Raw genomic sequence first — 22,728 nt, forward strand, 5'->3', positions numbered from 1 at the left:
TGGAACGGCTTTCATGGCTTACCGGTATAGAACAGCGAGTCTCGGAAGTGCTGACAAGCATATTACAACTAATTTTATATACACAAAAATCGATATTGATAAGTGTGGAATTTAACGTTCGACAATATGTATCTGTCTACTTGGATTAAAAAAATAGCATATTTAAATTGTAATGACAAGAAAACCGTGGAGCCGTCCTTAAAATTAAAATGTCCTGATACAAATTTTTCTTTCACTTGTTAAAAACATTTTTTAATTTCATATAAAATTAAAAACGTTATTTATTTTTGCAATTTAATTGATTAATTAGTGTTATTAATTTTACCACTAAATAACAATACATAGAACTGTACTCTGTTGTGTAAGTGGTGCGTGAAACTCTGTCATTACACATGGCAAAAGACAAATACCTACATACCTTGGAGCACATTCTTAGCAGCACATTAAGCTTGTTAGGAGCGATTTAAATTTATGCATACAATGTGTCTGGGCGAAGATTTGCCACTTATCATCGGGTGTCTTATTTGCTTTCTTGTCTATCTCATGGTAGTGTTATCTATTCAATAAAAATTACAGCCGGTTCACAGTTTTTTATCTGGCTATTAAGTTGGCTAACTAGTACTACGTGTTGCTATAAGTAGTTTCTAAAATTATTTTGTATGTAATTAGGAAATATCATGTATCACATGATTTAGTGGCGCTCTGAATAATTAGACAATCAGTAATGCCAACCTAACGCGCAGTCGTTTTGATAGGTGTGAAAGGGAAAATAACTGTAAACGGACTATAAAAATGATTGACGGACATACAACGCACAAAAAAACCGAAACGTCAAATAAGATGGAAGTTCTAAAATCCTAGTGCTAGTCTCCAGACCAGGTTAAATAGAGCACTCAGTTTTAGGATTCTGTATGTGAGTAAGAAACTGCTTCGATTTGAATCTATGCGGGAAAATTCGTCGCAACTGAAATTCCAAATATGGAAATTGGTCATATTGAACGTCCCGGTCTCTCTCGGTAGAATCTACATTCCAAAACGGGGGTAGCTTTACCTTTCATAAAGTTCTGAAAAATGACGGTTCAACAGTACTTGCCTCTCGAATAAAGCATAGATCGAATAAGCATTATTTTGATTTTGATCTCTAAACAACAGAGATTAATGCTTTCCACGGGATATCACATCGAGTAAACGGCTATTTATTACATATAGAAAGAACTTTAAATGAAAAGACTATCATTGGAATATATTTTTTTACCAAAATATCATGTTAACGGATAATCACAACTTAATATCGCACATTATATACAAACTGAAAACACGAGTTACATTAAATCGGCCAAAATATATTGAAATTATAAGACTATTAGTAAAAATAAGAAAATGCTTTCATATTTATAAAATACATTATGCATCCTTATTTTATCTGCAAAAATCGTCGATGTTAGTCGATCCCAGTTTGCGGTTTTTAACAAATGCCGAACCTATCTTTAGCAATCTAACAATAGCGTTAACCTTTGAGGTTCTGCCCGTCAAGGCCGTACTGGCTGCGCCCATCGCTATTCAACTATTTTCTCCAGAAACCTATCAATAACGCGGCATAAAATATATGAAGCTATTATTCGGGACACGGAGTGGGCGTGGGCGTGTTGACACAGTAGCATTTAGATATTGACTCTATGTGTTCGAGTATATTCGTCTGTTTATAATATCAAATACTATAGCTTATATTCCATATGTAGACCGTTACAGTCTATCTTTGACTAACAACAAATATTGGTATTAATATGCATTTGGATACAGTATTTATTTAAGGATCGAAGTTACGATTTATGAAAAAGATAGTATTTAATTACTTTTACATACAGTTACTACTTTTGCTTTCAGGAACGTATCTGTATCGAAATAGAAACGAGATTAATGTTTATATAAAAAAAAAAAAAACACAAACAAACAGTTCCAGAGGAGTACTACATTTTTATTAAATCAATGTAAAACGTATTAACGATAAACAAATAAGCTCTTTAACGGGAGCTCTTTTGCGCAATGAAAACACATACTACGCAGGCTTCAATCCTTTTAAACTTTTCAATGAAAACCAACTCAACTGGATAGCAAGCACGGACTTGCCGTCGAAACATTCAGAGTTAATTGGTTAATGGTTGCCTATGTGTAAAATACAGAATGTACTAGTAAGTATATTTAACCTATTTGAAGTCCGACCTTCTCAGATGCAATGAATGTCTGAATAGCCAATATTTTTGGAATAGAATTTCAATTCATTCATATATCATCCATTCAATAAAAACACACAATGTTCATTTCATCATTCATTAAATCTAATGAAATAAAAATTATGACACGTAAACAACGTACAAAGACCCAAGGTAAAAATCTGAAAATTCAAGATGTATCGTATCGTATGAAACCTAAGGTTACATATCTTATATTATTAAATCTATAAACCCCTTTTCGTGCTGAGAAGGCTATTCGTAGTTTGGATGCAAAAATAGCTTATCGATATTTATGATTTCTAAGAATGTCTAGTTTCTCCGTAGACACAGATCCAGGTCGCTTTTATATAAAATATATTTTCGTGTATATGTATGTCACCGTAAGATTACAAAAATCGTTAGATCAGATGGATCACGTCAGATTGTAATCTGTCGATATACTGTAAATCGAAAAATAGGATTGCAATTTAACGTATTATTTTCGCTATATTGTAATTTATCGATGTCAAGCGGCATAGAACGGATGCAGTGATATGTATGTATTCGTTCGTTCGCTACTTATGCTAACGATAAGCCTCACATTTCTTAAATGAGAGAGACAGAGTTTGATTTTTATGTTAAAATATATAAATGTAAATTATTTTTTATTAATTATTATTACTATAGAATCTTTAAGACATAGAAATGAACAAAAAAAATGAAGAATGAGGAATTTCGAGCCGGTCCGATGGTGGGTTTAACTGTTCTTAATTCAACTTACAAAATGACTTTAAAAGTTACTTATAATAACAAATTTATATAACTTCAAAACAATATATTCACAAAGTTTTGAAAATTGACTTATGTATTACCCTATGAAATGATGTAAGTAAATAATAAATTATACGAAAGTACGTTAAAGGGATTACGTTTAGGAGGTTCTCTTCCCGACGGTTCCTCGGATTATCCCGACCCAAAATGTACAATGTAGGTAAGCCCCGGTGATGTCGAATTACAGGACATATTCTTTATTACGTTCACAGAATGTTTGATAACTAAGGATAAATCCGATTCACTTCTTAATTTAATTGATAAGTATAAACTCTAATTTGCTTTCTTCATCCTCAATTTTCCTAGTTTACATATATATACAAATTAATATTTGTTATAATTTAAAAATAAAAGGGTTCATGTTAAGTTGGGTATACGTTGAGTTGATATTACGTTTAAGGTAACCGTTTCTATAATAAAATTCCGCAGATATCTTTAACTTTACCGAATCATAAATTCGAATCGTTTGTAATAAATATATTATTAAAAAAATAAGTATATTTTTCAATACATGGTAATAAAGCATGCAGATAATGCCTGTTATCTTCTAGGCAGTATCTAATGTATATAATTTATTTATATAACAAAAAAAAAGAAACTGCTGAGTTTCTTGCGGTTCTTTTCATTAGAATCTACATTTCGAACCGGTGGAAGCTTCACTTAATTTTGTTTACATTCAAAAGCTTGTAAAACTTTACTTGAATAAAGATTATTTGGATTGTGATGATTAATTAAAAATATTAGTAAATGTTGCATAAGTCTCAAGATTAAGACGTTCGCGATTGATTATCCGCCCGGTGCAAGAGACATGTTTATGAACACAAGTCATTAAATGCTTTCGTTATTTATTTATTATTCTGAACCTTTTAATAATTTACACGAATTTAAAATACATTATTTAACTTCGTGTAAGATTCGATAGACTTAAGTATCTTATAAAAACTTAGGTAATATAACAACGAGAATGTTTTTAATTAGAAGACAAACAGTTATTTAGTACGTCATATTATAAATTTTTTTTAATTATTTGTGAAATATTTTGGTCTTATTTCTAGATACATTTAATTGGTGTAATTTGTGTCTTTATTATTTAATTTACCGAGGTAGCATGGTGCTCAAGCAGTACATAAATGCATATAAATATGTATAAAAGTAAATATTATATCAAGTACGAAAACGAAACGGTTAAAAATAAGAATAAAAATAACAAATCGAACAAATAAAAGCACTTTAATTACAGTTATTCTTTAAAAAGAAGGTCAAAGCTCACCTCACTCATCGAAAGCTAAGAAAGTTATATACTTATTAATGAACATATATAGATACAAGATACATTAATCTATAAATACTGATTCACTCAGAGTTGATTATATAATCTGCAGTGGCCCAATTCGGCGGCGTGTGAGAAGGGTTCGGCTCCACATGGTCGTCTATTTGTGGCCCGATTGTTAAAAACCGTTTTGGACATTTCAACCTTTAAATATTACTAAAATATAAACAAACACATAAACATAATATAACATAAATTAAAATAAACTGCATGACACGTTACGCATATTAAATAAAAAAATAATTGTAACTAAATATAATACGTATAATAAAAGTCTTTTGGTTTTTAATTAATTATAATTAAACGACACTGTATAAGTTAGCCGTTCGTAATCGCTCTCACAATAACTGAAATTAATTTATTAAAAAGAACAAATGACTCAATTAGTGAATTTCTTCGCAAGTTATTCTTTTTTCAGGTTTCGTGCTTGATTGGCGGGAAAAGTTTTTTTACTATTTTTATATTTTTTATACTCACTTATTCGTGCAATTTTAAACGGCCAGTGATATTTAAAATTGAATAATTAATTAAAGATAAGAATAATATTAAGAGGACAATGTGGCTATCCTAAGTCATAAAAATGAGTGACGTAAATTTTCTTTAAAAAGAGATCACCAAAAGTTACAAGTGACCACCATTCTCGTGTTATAGTATTGGCAGCTCTATAAGAGTTTATTTCTCCACGATGCTCATGTGGATTGGAGGTGAAAGAGTTACATCCAACGCAAGCAATTTTCTTCATCATCTTTTCTTTGAATATAACAGCTGCTATGTTAAAAGAAGAGTAAGGAAGTTACGTGTAAGTTTACAAAGATCGAACAATACATTCATCATATTTAAGCCGTGAAATCTAGCGAAACATTGAAAACTGCAATCACACACGTCATGTCGGCAACGAATAAGAATGAAATTCACACATATGTACGTATAATTACCGTATGAACCTACTGGTACGAATCAGCGTTACGCGCGCTAATTACGTAATACGTTCGTATGCGTAGCGTGTTTGTGCACGCCATTACGAGTTTGTGATTTTCATGGAACGAAAATATTTGTAAGCTTCAATTGTAGTAAAGCCTCGTAATCACATTTACGACATAAGAATATAATGTGTTTATATTATATAATAAAAAGTTCAAATAAACACGCGTTTCTACTTTCATATCAATATTCCAAGGGAATGACAGTTCACTTGATGCTATGTGGGCGGTAATCTTAGATCTACTCAACCGATTAAAACTTAATCTCTTTGAAAAGCCTTTTTGATCGACATTAATAAAAGCTCTTCTTAAATACGCTACCTCATCTTGTATCATGTTCAATTAATGGAACAAAATGTCAAATCACTTGTACCTACGTCGGCATACGTCGGCGTCTTATTAACAGATTTTCAGATGCTTTGGATTCAATATTGTAAATTATGTTTATCTTCATTAACGTGATTCGTTTATTTGTAAACTATAATTATTTAAATGATACTATAGTATCTCGCTAATACAGCCATATGTAACTCAAAAAAATATAAAATGTCTGTATTAATGCTTAAGTAAGAACTATAATATTCTTACATACATAAATCAAAATGTAAAATATTTACTGTATTTTTTAGAACGGGTTATAAGTAACGTTTCAAAATTAAACATTTATCACACAAAACTTAATTAATGCAACATATTTCTAAATAAATATCGTTCATTACTTAAAAACCTTTTTCTCAAACATAATACTATAATTTTCCAATACAAATCTTCTAGATATGGTAAAGCAGCTATTTCTTGTAATTGAACTTTAATTCCATATAATCCAATGGTTTGCTCGTGTTATTAACGTTTATACTCCACGAAGAGTTTCAGCTAAACAACTTTCCGTAATAATGCAGCTTGTAGCAAATACTAACACAGAGTATCAAACACAATCAACTGAGTAATATATGCATAACGCGTTAAAACTTAAGTTAATAAACTTTAATATGTTACTTATGTTAATTTGATTTAAATAATGTAACTGAGGCATAATTTTTTAAAACCTTTTCAAATTTAAAACACTTATGGACGAAACTAAACTAGATCAAATCCAAACTATATTTTCTCTTAACATTTGATATTTGTAAACAAAGTTCCTGGCCAAATAATTACAAATATAAACTCTAAGATTGCAGGCATTTGCATGCCATGTTCGACTAACTCGATTAGGTTGCTTCGGAACGCTCGGTAATGCTTTTGGACACAAATTACTATCGTAGCCTTACATATAACCGTACTACTACTGAAATGGCCCGGTAGGTAGGACACGTGCAATTAGATCGAAGTTACTGTTTTTACTAGGAACACAGTCTACTTGCATAAGCGAGTGACGTCATTCATCAAATTGTGGTTCCGATCACGTAACACTGTGATGGAGGTAACCTTTCTTTTATTATTTCTTCTAGTAAATGGATGATTTATACCGAAATATTGGAAATAAAATCAACGGTGAGCGCTTGAATTGGTAAGGTTCAGAATTATTTAAGCACACGAATAAAAAACTAGCGGCCCGTCCCGGCTTTGCACGAGTGGAATTTTTTTTTTTATATTTTATATTTTATTTAAAAAAATGTTGCTTTTTTCCGAAATATTTAACAATTGTCGTTCTATTTCAACTTTATTACAAAAAATAATAAACCTGAATACATGAATTCCTCTGTCTAATAGTGAAAACCGCATGAAAATCCGGTCTGTAGTTTTGGAGTTTATCGCGAACATACAGACAGATAGACGCGGTCAGGGGACTTTGTTCTATAATATGTAGTGATAAAATATATTTGTTATTCTTTTGTTTCGAAACTCGGAAAAAAACTCGTAATGGCAATGTAAACTCTGCTTAACTTGATGTATTCGGTTCGACGTAGGTCAGTAGGCGGTGTTTGTGTGTGACAGCTCCAAAGCCGCCCATTTTCGAACCACACGCTACTAATTCATCAATTTAAATAACGACCACACTTATTGTCAGTAACATGTACGGTCTGCATTAACTATTCTACGTCAAATGTTTTATTAACTTATGAAGTTATTCTTTGATGTAAACTTTAACTATTTTAATTTTAATGAAGTGCTTTATTTGTGTTTTCTACGTATCTGCTGCAATATCCGTTCAAAAATCATAAACAATACAAATACACCTGAGAGAGAAAAAGACAAAATAAATAGAAAATCAAATTTATTCGTAAACACTGATTACGAAGAAGTCGATCTATGAAATGAGTAAGATAAATTACATAACAAGCAGAATAAATAAAATTTTAACAAAAAGAAAAACCGACTTCAAACAAAACAGTATTTTAAAACAAATTGAAATGCACTAAAAAGTAATAAAAACAATTGCATATTTAACACTTTTTGAGAGTCCTCCTAGGTAAAATGAAATGAAAAATATAAGACTACTTAAAAGTCGATTTACGATTATATAATGTAGTTATAGTTATTCTTATATTTGGAGTATCTTGTGCTCAGAACCTTACCAAACTTTCACCAAACTACCCTTAAAGTATAACCTTTATAATAAAAAAAGAATCATCAAAATTTGTTAACGTGATTTTGAGTTATTCACCTATTTGTCGCGCATATACATAATGCAAATTTAAGACTTATGTCGTTTTCATACGGATACCATCATCGGAAAAAAATAAAAAAAAATGGGACCTAACGGGAAGCACTACCTTTCAAACAAAAAAAAAATATCAAAATCGGTCCACCCAGTAAAAAGTTATAATACAGACGAATTGATAACCTCCTCCTTTTTGAAGTCGGTTGATAAATATGCACAAAACTGCCTAATTACCAAATAAACAGTTTGGTGACCCAACAGTGCCTGTTCAAACTGTTATCAATTTCTGTTATATTGAAAGCACTGATCTGTCGAGCCTTGCCATTTGAATCAATTGTCCAATTGATTGAAACGTGTTATAAGACCAGAACTTGTATAAAAATATCATCTTTCTCATGCATATTTTTATGCTATAGGTTTCTAGCACTGCCCATAAACATTGGCACTGTTACAAATATTAACCATTCCATACATCGCAAACACCCACCAATCTTGGTAACTAAGATGATATGTCCCTTGTGTCTGTAGTTACACTGCCGTACTCACTCTTCAAACCGGAACACAACAATATTAAGTACTGTTTTTTGGCGGTAGAATATCTGATGAGTGGGGCTACCAACCGAGACAGGCTTGCACAAAGCTATACCAGCAAGTAAAAGTATAATCAAAGCATAACCTTGAGTGTCTGTAGCAGAGATGGCCCAGTGGTTAGAACGTGCATCTTAACCGATGACCTGGTTCAAACCAGGCAAGCACCGCTGATTCATGTGCTTAATTTGTCTTTATAATTCATCTCGTGCTCAGCGGTGAAGGAAAACATCGTGAGGAAACCTGCACGTGACAAATTTCATAGAAATTCCGCCACATGTTTATTCCATCAACCCGCATTGGAACACCGTGGTGGAATATGTTCCAAACCTTCTCCTAAAAAGAGAGAGGAGGCCTTTAGCCCAGCAGTGGGAATTTACAGGCTGTTGTTGTTGTTGTTTGTTGAGTGTCTGCAATAATACATAGTGTTATATATTGAGGATATAATTATCCTATGTATAACTTCTACAAACTGCCTATATCGGTGTCATGTCTTCGCTCTATTTTCCTTGTTAAAATATCTGAAAAAATTAAAAAACATACCTAAAAATAATATATTTGATATTATATAACAAGCGCAGAGCAGTGTTTTACTGTTTCCCGTATGTAATATGCTTGCTTTGCAAGTTACAACGAAAATTTGAACATTAATAATGTAACAAAATTATGAAACGTTCAAGTAAAATGCGTATAATTTTAATTCTATTTTTTTATGAAAACCAACCATCTTGTTATATCAGTAATAGACTAGGCAAAATATTTTGTCCGACACTGTATGTAATCTGCAAGTATAAACTCATTATCGATAATTATCAATATAAGTAATTTATTATAAATAGCATAATTTTATTCTTCTATATTTTTATTATTATTTATGTTTCATTATATTTATTATTATTTATATATCATTACCATTTTGAAACGTTTGTTTTTAAATATGTTCATTACGGACTGAGGTCTAATACGCCTCATATGTGTCATCCTCGCGGTGCGGCTGAAAAAAACATAGACTTCTTTATCGTGTGGAGGCCGTGACATCTATTTGACTTATTTTATGAAAGAGATAAATATATTTATATGAGACCCATTGAAAATAGAATCCTATGGTGTGCCTATTTTAATACTGGGTATCTTTGATCACATACCTTACTGAAGAAATAATATTTGATCATAATGCGAAACGGAGCTTAGAAGACCCCGTAGCTCGCCGACCTCGTACCGCACACAGCGCGACCTGTGTTGTGGATTTAAACACTTTAATCACCGCATATTTTGGCTAAAAATATGATATTCATTTTGTAAATTTTTTACCGCGTTTAGGTTGACCGAAACCAAACCTTGTTTGATATAATAAATGAAAAAATAAAATAAAATTTAAATAAACTAAAAAATAATTACCGATATTTTTGTTTCCCATCACTAAAATCTATATAAAAATTCCCTATTGAGTGCGGTAGGTTCATTCTAATTTTGTTTTACCTACAGATTTTAAATACACCCTCGGATGTACGTTTTAATGTTTAGGTCAAACAATTCTCAGTTAATAATAGTGTATAAAAAAATTATATGTTTTTAGTCTATCAAAAAAATTTATTGACTTATTTAAATAAGGCTTCTTAAAAACTAAATTATTTTATTCTTTTAACCACACGAACGAAATCGTGAGTCTCAACTATCTGCAAATTAAAATCGAGTTTTACGAACTAGCACTTGTAGTAATCTTGATGGAAATCATGTTCATTTTCAGTGGAATGTAGCCACTCGATGACTGTCCTACTTCCCGGAGTGTGAACAAGAAGAGCGACCATTTATAAGAGCACGACGCCAACTGTCGCCAGAGAACATTTACTAATTGAAAACTTTTTCAAGTGCCATCGTGGAAACATTCTGATAAAACTATCTATTCACAAATCAATCTTGGTTGGGTACAAAATATATTATATCTGCGTGTCGACATTGTAACTTCTTTTAGTAGCAAAGATTGCAGCCTCAATTCCTCTCAGGTATTATAGGAATTTTGAATGTTCGAGCAAAGAATATCTTTCTATTTTTGTGCATTGTATACAAATAATTTATGTAAAAGCCTTTTTATAAATTATCTCTTTGAGCTAGAGTTTTTAGATGCTTATGTAGAACTAATATTTAAAAATGAACTTATTTTAATCACCCTTAAATTGTTAGTCACCTGAAATGCTCTACACACAAAAGAATGATGTTCTTTAAATATATTATATAAAAATAAAAATACAAGTCAAAGGCACCGCCATGTCTGTGGAGATATAAAAATAATAATGAAAAGAAACTTTTGGAAGCTTTAACTATAAGTTTTTTTATAAATAATTCCAAATGCTAGTTAATGCTCAAAGCTAACTGTATATTTTGGGTTATAAATTTTTTTTTACTTCACTGGGCAAGTACAATTTGTTTGTAAATATGTTTATGTAAGACTTACTTCTGTACAAGAAGTCTGGATATATACAACCCATTTTACATGTTGTTGTGTTATGTTTCAAAACGAGTGCACCAATATAACTATAGACATAGAAGATTTAATATAGCATCTCCGTTCCTAGAAAAAATAAAATAGCAAAGCCTCGTCTTCAATGGGTATTAATAATTTTATAGATCTATTCACTCACAAAGGCTGCCCCTTTAACGCGGTTTAGTTAGTTTTGTATGCGTTAATATGATTGAGTGAATCTCGTACTCATAAAATGAGTTAGTGTGCGAGATACAACTAAAAGTAAAGACGGCAAAAATATACAAATTAAATTATATTTCTTGAGTATATTTTATCAAAAAACAATGAAGTTAGGGGAACACTTTCGCGAGTGAGTAGATTTATATACATAATGTAATATTTTAAGAGCATCCTGCTAAGACCCTACTTACACAGAGCCCTCTAGCTTATGAAAAGTACTCATCCATGTACATACAAAGCTACTCATGATTATAAGATAATCCCACAGGCAATTATTACAGTTATTTAAACATTGGAAAAATTCCTAATAGAAAATATTAAATAGGGGCAGATTATTTAATTGGAACTTATTATGTCAATAAATTATGTCAACAGTGTAACTTAGTAACAAGACAAGTCAGACAAGTCTGTACAAAGTAGATTTATATAAATATGCACTTATATTATTTTTGTACCTGCAGTCATCCGAATGTCGTATATTTTAATCAGTCTAATACAATATAAATAAATTTATTATTGAATTGTGAATCATACATAAATAAGTAATTTAGTCATTAATAGTTATAGCTTCATGTAGATTCTATAATCTTTACAGTTGCGGTTGCGCTTAAACTTAATGTAAAACGTGTATAGTGTAATATTTATTTATATTTGTACTGAGTACTTGAATTATTATGATAATGATGTAGGATGTTGATGTACACGACGTTTATAATAAATCATAAACATTTGTAATATAGTTCCTTTTTTTCATGACGTTTTTGATTTGTTCTAGCCGGTCTGTATCTCTTTGTACACCACCGTTGAATTTGGTCCTTTTAATTAGTCAATCAAGAAAACTATTCCTAATTTATTGGTTTATATTAATTGAATATCATAACTATATTAAAATTCAAACAATATAAACAGCTGTTATAAAAGAGATAATATTAAATAGTAGTAAAGTCACAATTTAATAAAAGTTTTCTCAATAGATTTTATTTAAAAAGTTTACAATCACGTCCTGTTCAATGAAAGCGCAGCAAAACTTTTGTCACAAACAAGCATCCACAAGAGCGAAGCCGTGACTGCGATTTGTAAAATATCGTCGATTTTTTTCCTATTGAAATAATATTCATATTTTTATATCGTTTATAAATTGCTATAGAATGTTTTATTATATGTATGTGTATTATATGTATGTGGTACGACTTTGTAACAGTTTGAAAATTGCTGATCATATTTAGTAGTTGAAAGTATAATTTCACGAATAAATATGAAAGGCTCTTACAATGATTAATCAATCGGTTCACCTCCTTTACACCTCTTATGTTATATCAATAAATAAGTCACATTTATGCAATTAAGTAATACTCGGAAAATGATCAAGTGAAGTTAGTTAAATGAAGTTGCAACCTGGTCAACAAACACAGTGAACTCATTCAAGTATTCGTAGCAATCAAGGCAATCAGAAAGCAATCAAAAGCCGACCTGCAGTGAGCGGGCCACTTCCGGATTTCAATACAATTTTCAAATTTAACTCTGGTCTCTTGATTGAACACAGCTCTCGAAGCTTGCTCAATTAAACTAGCTTACAATAGGATACACTTTTGAATATATTTAAGAGCACTATATTTTTATCCATGTTTTTTTCTAAAAAAAATATCCTCGTTTTATCCAGAACCGAGTTGGCATTGTCCTTGGAATTAATTGTTTTTAACTGTAAAAACTATAATAGTAGTCACGATCGTCTTTATTGCCACTGATTTATATAGAGGCGATCGTGACTACTTACCATGAGATAGTCATTCTGCTCTTTATTTGGAGTATTTTATTTATGTAATTCAAAACGTCGATATAGAAAATTTAATAAAAATAATCTTTATTTCAAGGAATAATACTAGAAATCACTTTTTATCGTCATTTTCTATTAGAATAGTACCTTTATTCCGACCAGTCAAAGAAAGAAATAACAATAAGTAAGAAATTAGCAGCACAATTTTAACGTAATCAATAATTCGCAGGTGCAATTCCGATGGTGACGGCTACGGTGTACTGTGCATCCGCTCCCCTGCGCTACGCCGCGCTCGCCGTCTACTGCCTGGGGAGTCTGCTAGGCCTTTACAAAGTAAATGGATTAGTTTGAACAGTAAAAACTATAATGACTGTACTCAATTATATTACGGCGATTAAGTACACAATGCATAATCCATTAGATTTTTCTTCGAACACACTTCAATAGAGAACACACGCTCTGTATTTTTATTATAACATTACTTCGTTTACATAATTCACTTTTGTTTTAAATAATTTTGTATTGTCCTGTACAAAATAATTAATAATTATAATTGATTTTTTAAACTTCTCCAAGCGCGTTAAGTGTACAGTAATATTGCGTGATATAAGATGTTACTCTGATCACGAGCACCGCGTGGTATGGGCTCTTTTTTTAGACACTTGCAATAAACGCAACTTACGTGTACTGAGGATCATATATATCTAAATAAGTACTTTTAATTTATTATATGATTTAAATCTTATTATGCTTCTCTTAGCTAATAATTGCTGACTGACTTATTTTAAAACATGTCCCTTAGGTATATAATCTATAGTATTTAGTATTTATAGTGCATATTAGCTATATCCTAGATTGTGTGCACTCTATCATAGGGCCAATAAAAAGTAGTTTTATTATCTAGATGAATACCCATTCATTGATAATAGGCAGTGATTACACTGTGCCAGGACGCAGTTCCATCTTGTATATATGTCTTGAGCAGACGTATTTGAAAGCGCCAAGACGACCTAATTATCGATTGCAGGTAGTATCCAGAACGTGATACAAAAATAAGTGCAAACTTACGATGTTATTGGCCGTAAATATGATATACATAGATATGAGCACGTATTTAATACAAATAACATTGATTTGATTTTCAAAAACGGATCAATTCGCTATAAAATATTTGTTCCATTTTCTTACATTTTCCCTCGACTGTCCATGGAATTCCAAGCAAAACAATCGAGTGCGGCGAGTTTATTGTTTTTTCATACACAATAGAATAAAGAAGTAGATTCTATTGCAGAGTCATTGTTACGCCAACAAATGAAATCAGTATCTTTATCACATAATAATGTGTACATACCTACTACTCTACTCTACTAATATTTATGAATGGTGTATGCATAGAAACTTTTTTTCAATTTTACAAAATTAAATAAAAATGAAAATAATTTAAAATAAAAGTTAAAATTAAATAAAATTTAAAATTTTTTTGCAATACAACACTGAGTAGCAGCTTTATAATGAATATCCAAAGGTAGAGAACTCATGTTATCACTTAAAGGTAATTCGTGTCCTTAAGTACATACTAAGACTACATATTACATACTAAGCTGTTATCATTTTGTCAGTTTTTCGATTTTTTTCAGTGAGTGGCAACTTGGTCACACGAACAGCTAGGTCGCTATCCTTTTATTATTAGTTGTACACGATTCTCGTGTTAATCTATTGAGCCTCGATCTACTCAACAATTATATTAACATTATATATTAATATTAATAAATAACCTATTAAACATTTTTTCGTTTTGGTAAATAAATTTAATAATGGGAATATATTTTCTATAATTATACCTAGTATCTAACACGAATATTCAAAATATAACAAATAATAACCTGTTAACTGGTGACTTTGTCAATGTATTCTTATATAATGATGGTTTAAAGGCAATGCGCGCCTGGTCGCCGTGGGAGCGGCGGCTATGCTTCGCGGCCCCGTTCTGCATGCGCCTGCTGCTAGCGGGCGCGCGGACGGCGCGTCTCGGCGGCGGTGATCCGCATGCTATCCTGCATGTATTCTTACAGGTAAATAATTGACGTCAGCACAATCTGTTTATTACAATATACTGAATAGCTCAATTAATACCATGATGAAACGTTAAACTTATGTAATATGTTTTAATTTGTTAGTGTATTGTAAATCATTACATTTTGAACTCAATTCTAAATGCTCTTCATCAACACTTGATAAATCTTATTTAGAAAATAAGATAAACCTTTGAACTGAAAAATAGACATACATAACCAATCAAGCGAGGAAATATCGGTCTCATACAATTCTATATACATGTTTAGAATTGTATCACAGAAATATATAAGACTTTGTGGGGCCTTATTCTGCCAATAAAACTTGTTTAATCATATTGTTACCAATTGCAACAACACAATCTACTAGAGACCAGTTTAGAAAATACAGTCGCAGAAATATCAAAGCATTCAATGCTAACTGCTAATGTAAGCTGCCGCCGCAAACGTTCGCTCGGGTGCAAACACTGATTGGAGGAATAGACAAATATAAAATTCCTGGCTTGTTCTGAGCGACGACGCCCAGGAAAATTCGTTTATAGAGGTTTATATTTTATATTTAAAATGAAGTATAAAACTTAAATCAAAATAAACGTTTACAGTAACGATGATCAATAATTACTTACAGTAACAAAAACAAAATCAAAAATATGCTTTATTCGAGTTTTTGGGTTATTACAAGTTATTTTTAATCTTTACAGATTGAGACTAAACGTAAAGCTATCATAGGTTCGGAATGTAGATTCTTTCAAAAAGAACCGGAAAAAACTTGTTTCTCTTTTCCACCTTTTTTTCCTGTAAAACTACAAGTACTAGCGCCAGGTTTATTTTATCAAATAATAGAAAAACTACTTATCGTCAATAAAGACCATATCACACATACATTTTACGTAGAAAGGAAATCATTAACTAATATAATAGAAATAGAAAAGGACCTAAAATTTAACCTCGTTAAACACCTATTTTAAAATGAAATGATGATAGATGAAAATCCAGAAGACTTCATTCCATTAAAGAAACTCCTTGGTCTATTTGATTTAAGAATGACGAAATGAGATCAAGCTTTACCTTTAACTACCTAATACTAGCTTCAAATAATTTAAACAAATATCAAAATACTCCAATAGCTGTGATTTTACATGCACCGTAAATATGTTCGAAAAGTGCTACGCTTGCATCAGTTGTCAAGCGACCTGTAAAACCCAAATGAAGGCTGTAACATTAGAACTTGAATAATAGAAATATTTAACTTAGAGATGGGATCATATCTGTTCTGCACTCTAGTCTTAAAAAAATCTTTACTACTTTTTAACGAGTTCGAAAATGAAATCGTATCGAGTCTCTTAAAAAATTCTGCTTTATACGAAGCTATATCCTATTATAATGCTGTATAATATTTATGATAATTAATTTTACCGAAACGCACTATGAGTGCTTTGTTTAAATACTATTAATATATATTGCAGAGATTGATTCATAGCAAAAATCGATTACGCAATTAGAAACATTATTATTTTCAAAATTTCGTTACATCTTATGATCATCATCATAACTATTAAATCATTAAGACTTTAAGTAGGTACATTAATATCCATTAAAATAATTGTAACTTAATTATTTATTTCAAAAGTGATTTGTAATGTTTTTTTGAATCTGATGTCGTAAAATATAGATTAGATAATTTACAAACCACACTATCTTTAAACAATTCACTTTATTAGCCGTTATTGGTCTACATGTTATCAATAGTTATTTTGTTTTATAAGGAAAACTTGAAACCATAGTTGTCAGATGTTACATTATTTATAATCAATACTTAATTTATATTATACGTTTACAAAGCACATTTTAATTATAACTAGTTAATAAAGTTTAATAATAGGTAGTCTAAGTGTCAAATTCAGTAAATCTGTGTTTTAAATTAAATGACTCAAGACAACAACAACGTGACCACGTGCGATAATATATGAATTACCTTAACATAGCTTACCTACCTGTATAACATTATAATTTATTCATACATCTATAATACATTCAATATGTATTACAAGATCTATGCTGGAACTATTTCATCTTTAAAATAAATATTTTTTAAGAAAAATTCACATTATGATAACATTTGGCACTTCACACACACCCTAAATCCTATTTATTTTAATTCATTTCCCAGTGAAATTATATTTACATTTTATTCGGAATTAATTTGCATGCACGAGGAATAATAAGATCGAATGGGAAAATGTACCTGTTCTATACGTGTACGGTGTACTGTTAATTATCATAATACTTACATACTAAGCTAATTTTATTCAACTACACAAATATTTATATATTTTACACAAGTAAATACAGTCATTTTAGTATCCGCGATAATACATCCTTATTCTAAAGTAAATATAATTATACAAATATCTAAGTAATTATTATTGGAAGTGTATGTGTATAATATTCCCTTTTAAAACCTCAAAAGGATAATTTAATACGTAAACTTTGAGCTCTGCCTATATGAAACATGATCAAATGATATATATATGAGCAAAACAAATGTCTGTATATCTGCAATTGCATTCTCGGATCCCAATCCGTGCCAAAGTTTCGACTAGGTAGAAGCGCGATAGATTTCCTGCTACTCGTGGAAGGTCCTCACTATGCTGATGTTGTTTCTCTATTGCAAGCTCTTATATTTATTCCTTGTACGTTGGAAACTGGGCGTTTGTGTCGTACGCAAGAAGCAACAAACCAAGCCAAGGCCCAACTTGCAGGTCTTAGCGACGATGACAATTAATTCTCATATAAATATTCGTATTAAATTAATGATTACTGAAGTCTGAATATGTTTTAATTTAGTAGTTACTATTACTCATCATTTTATTAAATAACTTCCTTCCTTTTCAGCAAATATTTCCCTTTAAACGTAGCGGGTGTTTTGACATTGCTTATAATATAATAGGTTGGGGAAAAAGTTTCTTCGTATTTTATATGAAAATTCAAAAAGTGTTTTTTTATAGTTTATTTACATTTGACTAAAGTATGTAGGTGCCACTTTGTTCCATAACTTTTTGCCATCTTGTTGGTAGTGACATGATCCCATTGCTGAAAAATTTTGGGGCTTCTGATCGAAAAACTGCGACAAGTGGTTTTGGCAGTCCTCTCGTGATGTTAACCTGACACTGCCTAAGGAATTCTGCAGAGACCGAAACAGATGAAAATCTGAAGGTGCAAGGTCAGGACTATACGGCGGATGCATTAATACCTCCCAGCCAAACTCTCGTAATTTTTGTTGAGTGGCTAAAGATGTGTGAGGTCTAGCGTTGTCATGGTGAAAAACCACACCCCTTCTGTTGATCAATTCTGGCCGCTTTCCCTCAATTTCTTTCTTCAATCTCATCAATTGTTCGCAATACAGTTCTATATCGATGGTCCTGCCGGTAACAGCTCATAATGAATGATGCCCTTCCAATCCCACCATACACACAGCATTGCCTTGTTGCGAGTTAATCCGGGTTTTGCCACAGTCTGTGAAGCTTGACCGGCCTTTGACCACGATCTTTTTCGCACGTTCTTGTCGTATGTGATCCACTTTTCATCACCAGTTATCAGCTTCTTCAAAAATGGTTCGGTTTCATTACGTCGTAATAAAGAATCAAAAATGAGTACACGGTTCATTAGGTTTCTTTCAGTGAGTTCATGAGGCAAGCATTTATCGAGCTTTTTTGTGTACCCAGCTTTATTCAAATGAGTCAAAACCGTTTTGTGGTCAATTGCCAGTTCTTCAGCTACATCGTAACTAATAATATGCCGATCTTGCTCCACTTTTTCAAAAATGGCATCAATTTTGTCCGTAACAGGGTGACCAGAGCGAGATGCATCTTTGATATCAAAATTTCCGGCTTGAAAACACTTAAACCAAACTTGCGCTACTCTCACAGATACTGCATTAGGTCCATAAACATCACAAATTTTTTTCGCGGCTTGAGTTGCATTTTTACCTTTTTTATAGAAAAAATTTAAAATGTATCGAATTTCTTCTTTAGATTCACTCATTTTAACAACAACAAAAACAAATGAAAATCACACAAATTCCTAATTTGAATTTGGAAGTGCCTTCTTTAAAATTAAAACTTTTTAATGATACCAAAACCAGCCAGATACAAATGGTATAGCCAAAGAGATTTTATTACAAGTTCATACATACTATATGCGAAAAGACTTTTTCTCCAACCTAATATTACTAATTAAGCTATCTCATTGGACTAGTGGTTAGCACGTAATATCCGGCTTCATATCTCGAGAACCGAAGTTTTAACTCTCAGTAGGATCACAAACTTTTTGGTTTTTTTCTCACGAGGATTCTCAATAGCAACCTCATTGTTGTAACTGGTAATGTCAACTTCCTTCTTTCGGAAAGCACATAAAATCGTTGGTCATGCACCTGAAGTTCGCTTTATATCGATAAGCTGACCCATCTCATTATAAGATTGAGGCACTAAAAAGAGCACCAAATTTTATATACAGAGTGCGATAAGAATCATTACTTTATGTTTAGAAAAAAAACATTACATTAAACCGATATTCATGATTTACGCATCATTACATAATTTTCTACCAAGTTATATATTTTTTTAAACACAATGGGTATATAACTGTAACGGTATATGAAATAACATAATTCCGAAATGTGATAACTTGTGAACAGTCATCATGACATTCAGCGACTTCTGGCAAATCTCCAGAGCACTTCAGTGAAACTGTCCCAAATATACAGTAAGTGCTTCCCGTCTTGTGAATTTACCGCGTTAAGCTCACTTTAAAAATTTGAAACTTCAAATCTCAATAGTTTAGACCATAAGATTGTAATCAAAATGGCGACCACGATTGGATGAAGGTGTAGAATTATTTAGGTTCAAATGTTTTTTTTTAATTAAAAGTCTGGTATATGTAGAGATGTATGTATAAAACTTAAATATCAATAGCAGGGTACCCAATGTTCTACCGCTAAGCAAAGTAAAGTAAAGTAAAATAACAGCCTGTACATTTCCCACTGCTGAGATAAGGCCTCCTCTTCTATTAAGGAGAGGGTTTGGAACATATTCTACCACGCTGTTCCAATGCGGGTTGGTGGAATGCACATGTGGCAGAATTTCGATGAAATTAGACACATGCAGGTTTCCTCACGATGTTTTCCTTCACCGCCGAGCACGAGATGAATTATAAACACAAATTAATCACATATATTTATTATAGTAATATTATAGTGGTGTTTGCCTGGGTTTGAACCCGCAATCATCGGTTAAGATGCACGCGTTCTAACCACTGGGCCATCTCAGCTCGCTAAGCAACACCGCTTAGTAATTTTGTTTTTAAGGATGAATGAACCCATCTAATTACAAGCGAATGGATATAATTTCTTACTTTCCGAGGTAGCGCATTAGCGACTTTAGGAGTGGTGAATATATCACCGAGAGCCGTCAGTTAATTTATCACTTTAACGACGAAAGCTAAAACAACAATTATGGAATAGTTTTTGTTAATCTTTAACCAAGACAGGAATTTGAGAAATTTTACCTGGTCTAAAAATGTGGTTAATATATTACAGAAGATTTTAATGGTTAAAATTATATTCAGATTCTGAAAAAAAACACACCACGACTCATTTTCGAAAAAAGATTAAAATAAAATAAGAATTGACTCTACGTCTAAAAATACCCTCCGAGTTGCAAAAATAGGATCAGAACCATTCATTCAAATAACTTTATATTCATAAAAATGTAAAATGTGAAAACATTTTTACAACAATAATATTTTTTTTTTAATATCCATACATGAACATGAAATTCATGTTTTTCAAGCCTATCTATCTGTCCGTCATGTGAAATAAGAGTTATGTGTATTGTAGTTTTTTCAACTGAAAAAAACAGATTTTTTGTAATACCTAACTAGGTATTAAAAACAATATATCTCATCCATTCCATGCTCTCTAGTGCATAAGTTATTTTTTTTTTTGCATCGAATACTTGTATTAAATAAAAGGAAAGTTTTATCTGTTATTGTTTTGTATTTAATAGTTCACGCAAAAGCTCCTTATCTGGGTGACACAGTGTTTGCCTATCATGATCGCATACAAATTAAAATAACGTAATTATAATGATTAATTATATAATTATACGACACAACTTAGATGTAGCATGGGCAAAATTTGCAAAAACTGATCACATGCAAATTAAGTACGCTATCCCAAATTATCAATATTTATTTTTTATGTGAATATGATCTTTACACAAACTTAGTTATTTGTGATATCATATAACCTAATATATTCGTGAAATTGACACGTTGATTTACATGCACTAGCTTTGTCGGGTTTAAATGACGCGAGACGAGTAGCGTCGAATAGCGTCGAATGGCGCGATTGAGAGCTATTTCCATTGGTTATATAAATGTTATGGCAGTAATCGGTTTTATTGAATTTGCCGATGCTACATCTAAGCTGTGTCGTACTATACCGCGATAAGTATGATTGACATTTCTACTATTTGTCTGTTGAAATAGTCTGAATGAGCATGAAGTTAAATGAAATCTATTCAACAGATTTTAAAAAGCTGTCGCTGATAGAGCTTTTGAACTGAGTAGGTAATATGGAACATAATAATGACTCTTTGTTCGGATTTGAAAAGGTTTTCGAGATAGGTCACAAATAGCATTACCAAGTAATTATTGAAACACAAATGATTCGAATAACAATAACAGGCAAATGTATTATTTATACCTAAATTGCGCTTATAAGAACAATTATAATATATAAAGTGTAAACAGCTATCGATCGATAATATAAACGAGTAGTTACATATAACAATATATGTATATTGAAATTGTCATTAGCAAGTTTAACCGACTGATATGATTAATGTACATAGATAATGAAAGGTTATATACAATTTAAACTCTTATAGTCATTAGCGCGCAATTTCGCTTACTTTTAGCTCTTTTGTAATATTTGGCACTTTCTGAATTTTTACGATAAGAAATTGATTATAAGTAAATTTAATCTAATACAAAACCTAGCTTAAGGTTTCAAAGCAGCAGCTACAGCCGAATACACGTGGGACCTTTATTTGGCAAACGCTGAGTTAGATGCCCTCCAGGCAGATGGACCAATCAACCTGAAGATGAACATTAGATAACAATTGGGTGAAGATGAAGTTTGGCACAAAGACCATATACGAGTATATCTGTTTAAACCAATCTAAGAGGTATACAAAGGACAGATCCTTGTCACCAGTGACAGGTCACAAGACAGCTGAATCGAGTGATATGTTTTATTTATCTTCATGACGTCGCAAACGTTCGTGGCGTGATTTGTAATGTCACGTGTCACATAACGATTAGGTGCTATTTTACTGTTAAAGCTGAAGCCTGTAGGACCGCCCGCCCCTAGGTTAAAAAATATTTTTAAAAGATATGAAATTAACAAGTATAATGTCTCTTTTTGCACACTAAGACATTTGAATGTGAACACGAGCGTCATTCTCTCACATGAATGCACGCCGATATTAATTTAATGTAGAGGAGTTTATCAGGAAATAGGTCTATATATAGACATATAATTAACACGAATATCATAATGCACGATACGAGATCAT

At 31.6% G+C, this 22,728-nt stretch overlaps 1 protein-coding gene across 1 annotated transcript in view; it reads left to right on the forward strand.

Moving 5' to 3' along the window:
• LOC124535374 (progestin and adipoQ receptor family member 4) overlaps positions 1–22,728 on the forward strand; it is a 66,095-nt gene that overhangs the window by 39,020 nt on the left and 4,347 nt on the right. The window contains exons 3-4 of the mRNA XM_047111583.1: positions 13,246–13,349; positions 14,951–15,088. Coding sequence (XP_046967539.1) covers positions 13,246–13,349; positions 14,951–15,088 — 242 coding nt within the window. The remainder of the gene's footprint in view (positions 1–13,245; positions 13,350–14,950; positions 15,089–22,728) is intronic.

This window comes from Vanessa cardui, chromosome 14 (genome assembly GCF_905220365.1).
Source record: "Vanessa cardui chromosome 14, ilVanCard2.1, whole genome shotgun sequence".
Taxonomy (NCBI): domain Eukaryota; kingdom Metazoa; phylum Arthropoda; class Insecta; order Lepidoptera; family Nymphalidae; genus Vanessa; species Vanessa cardui.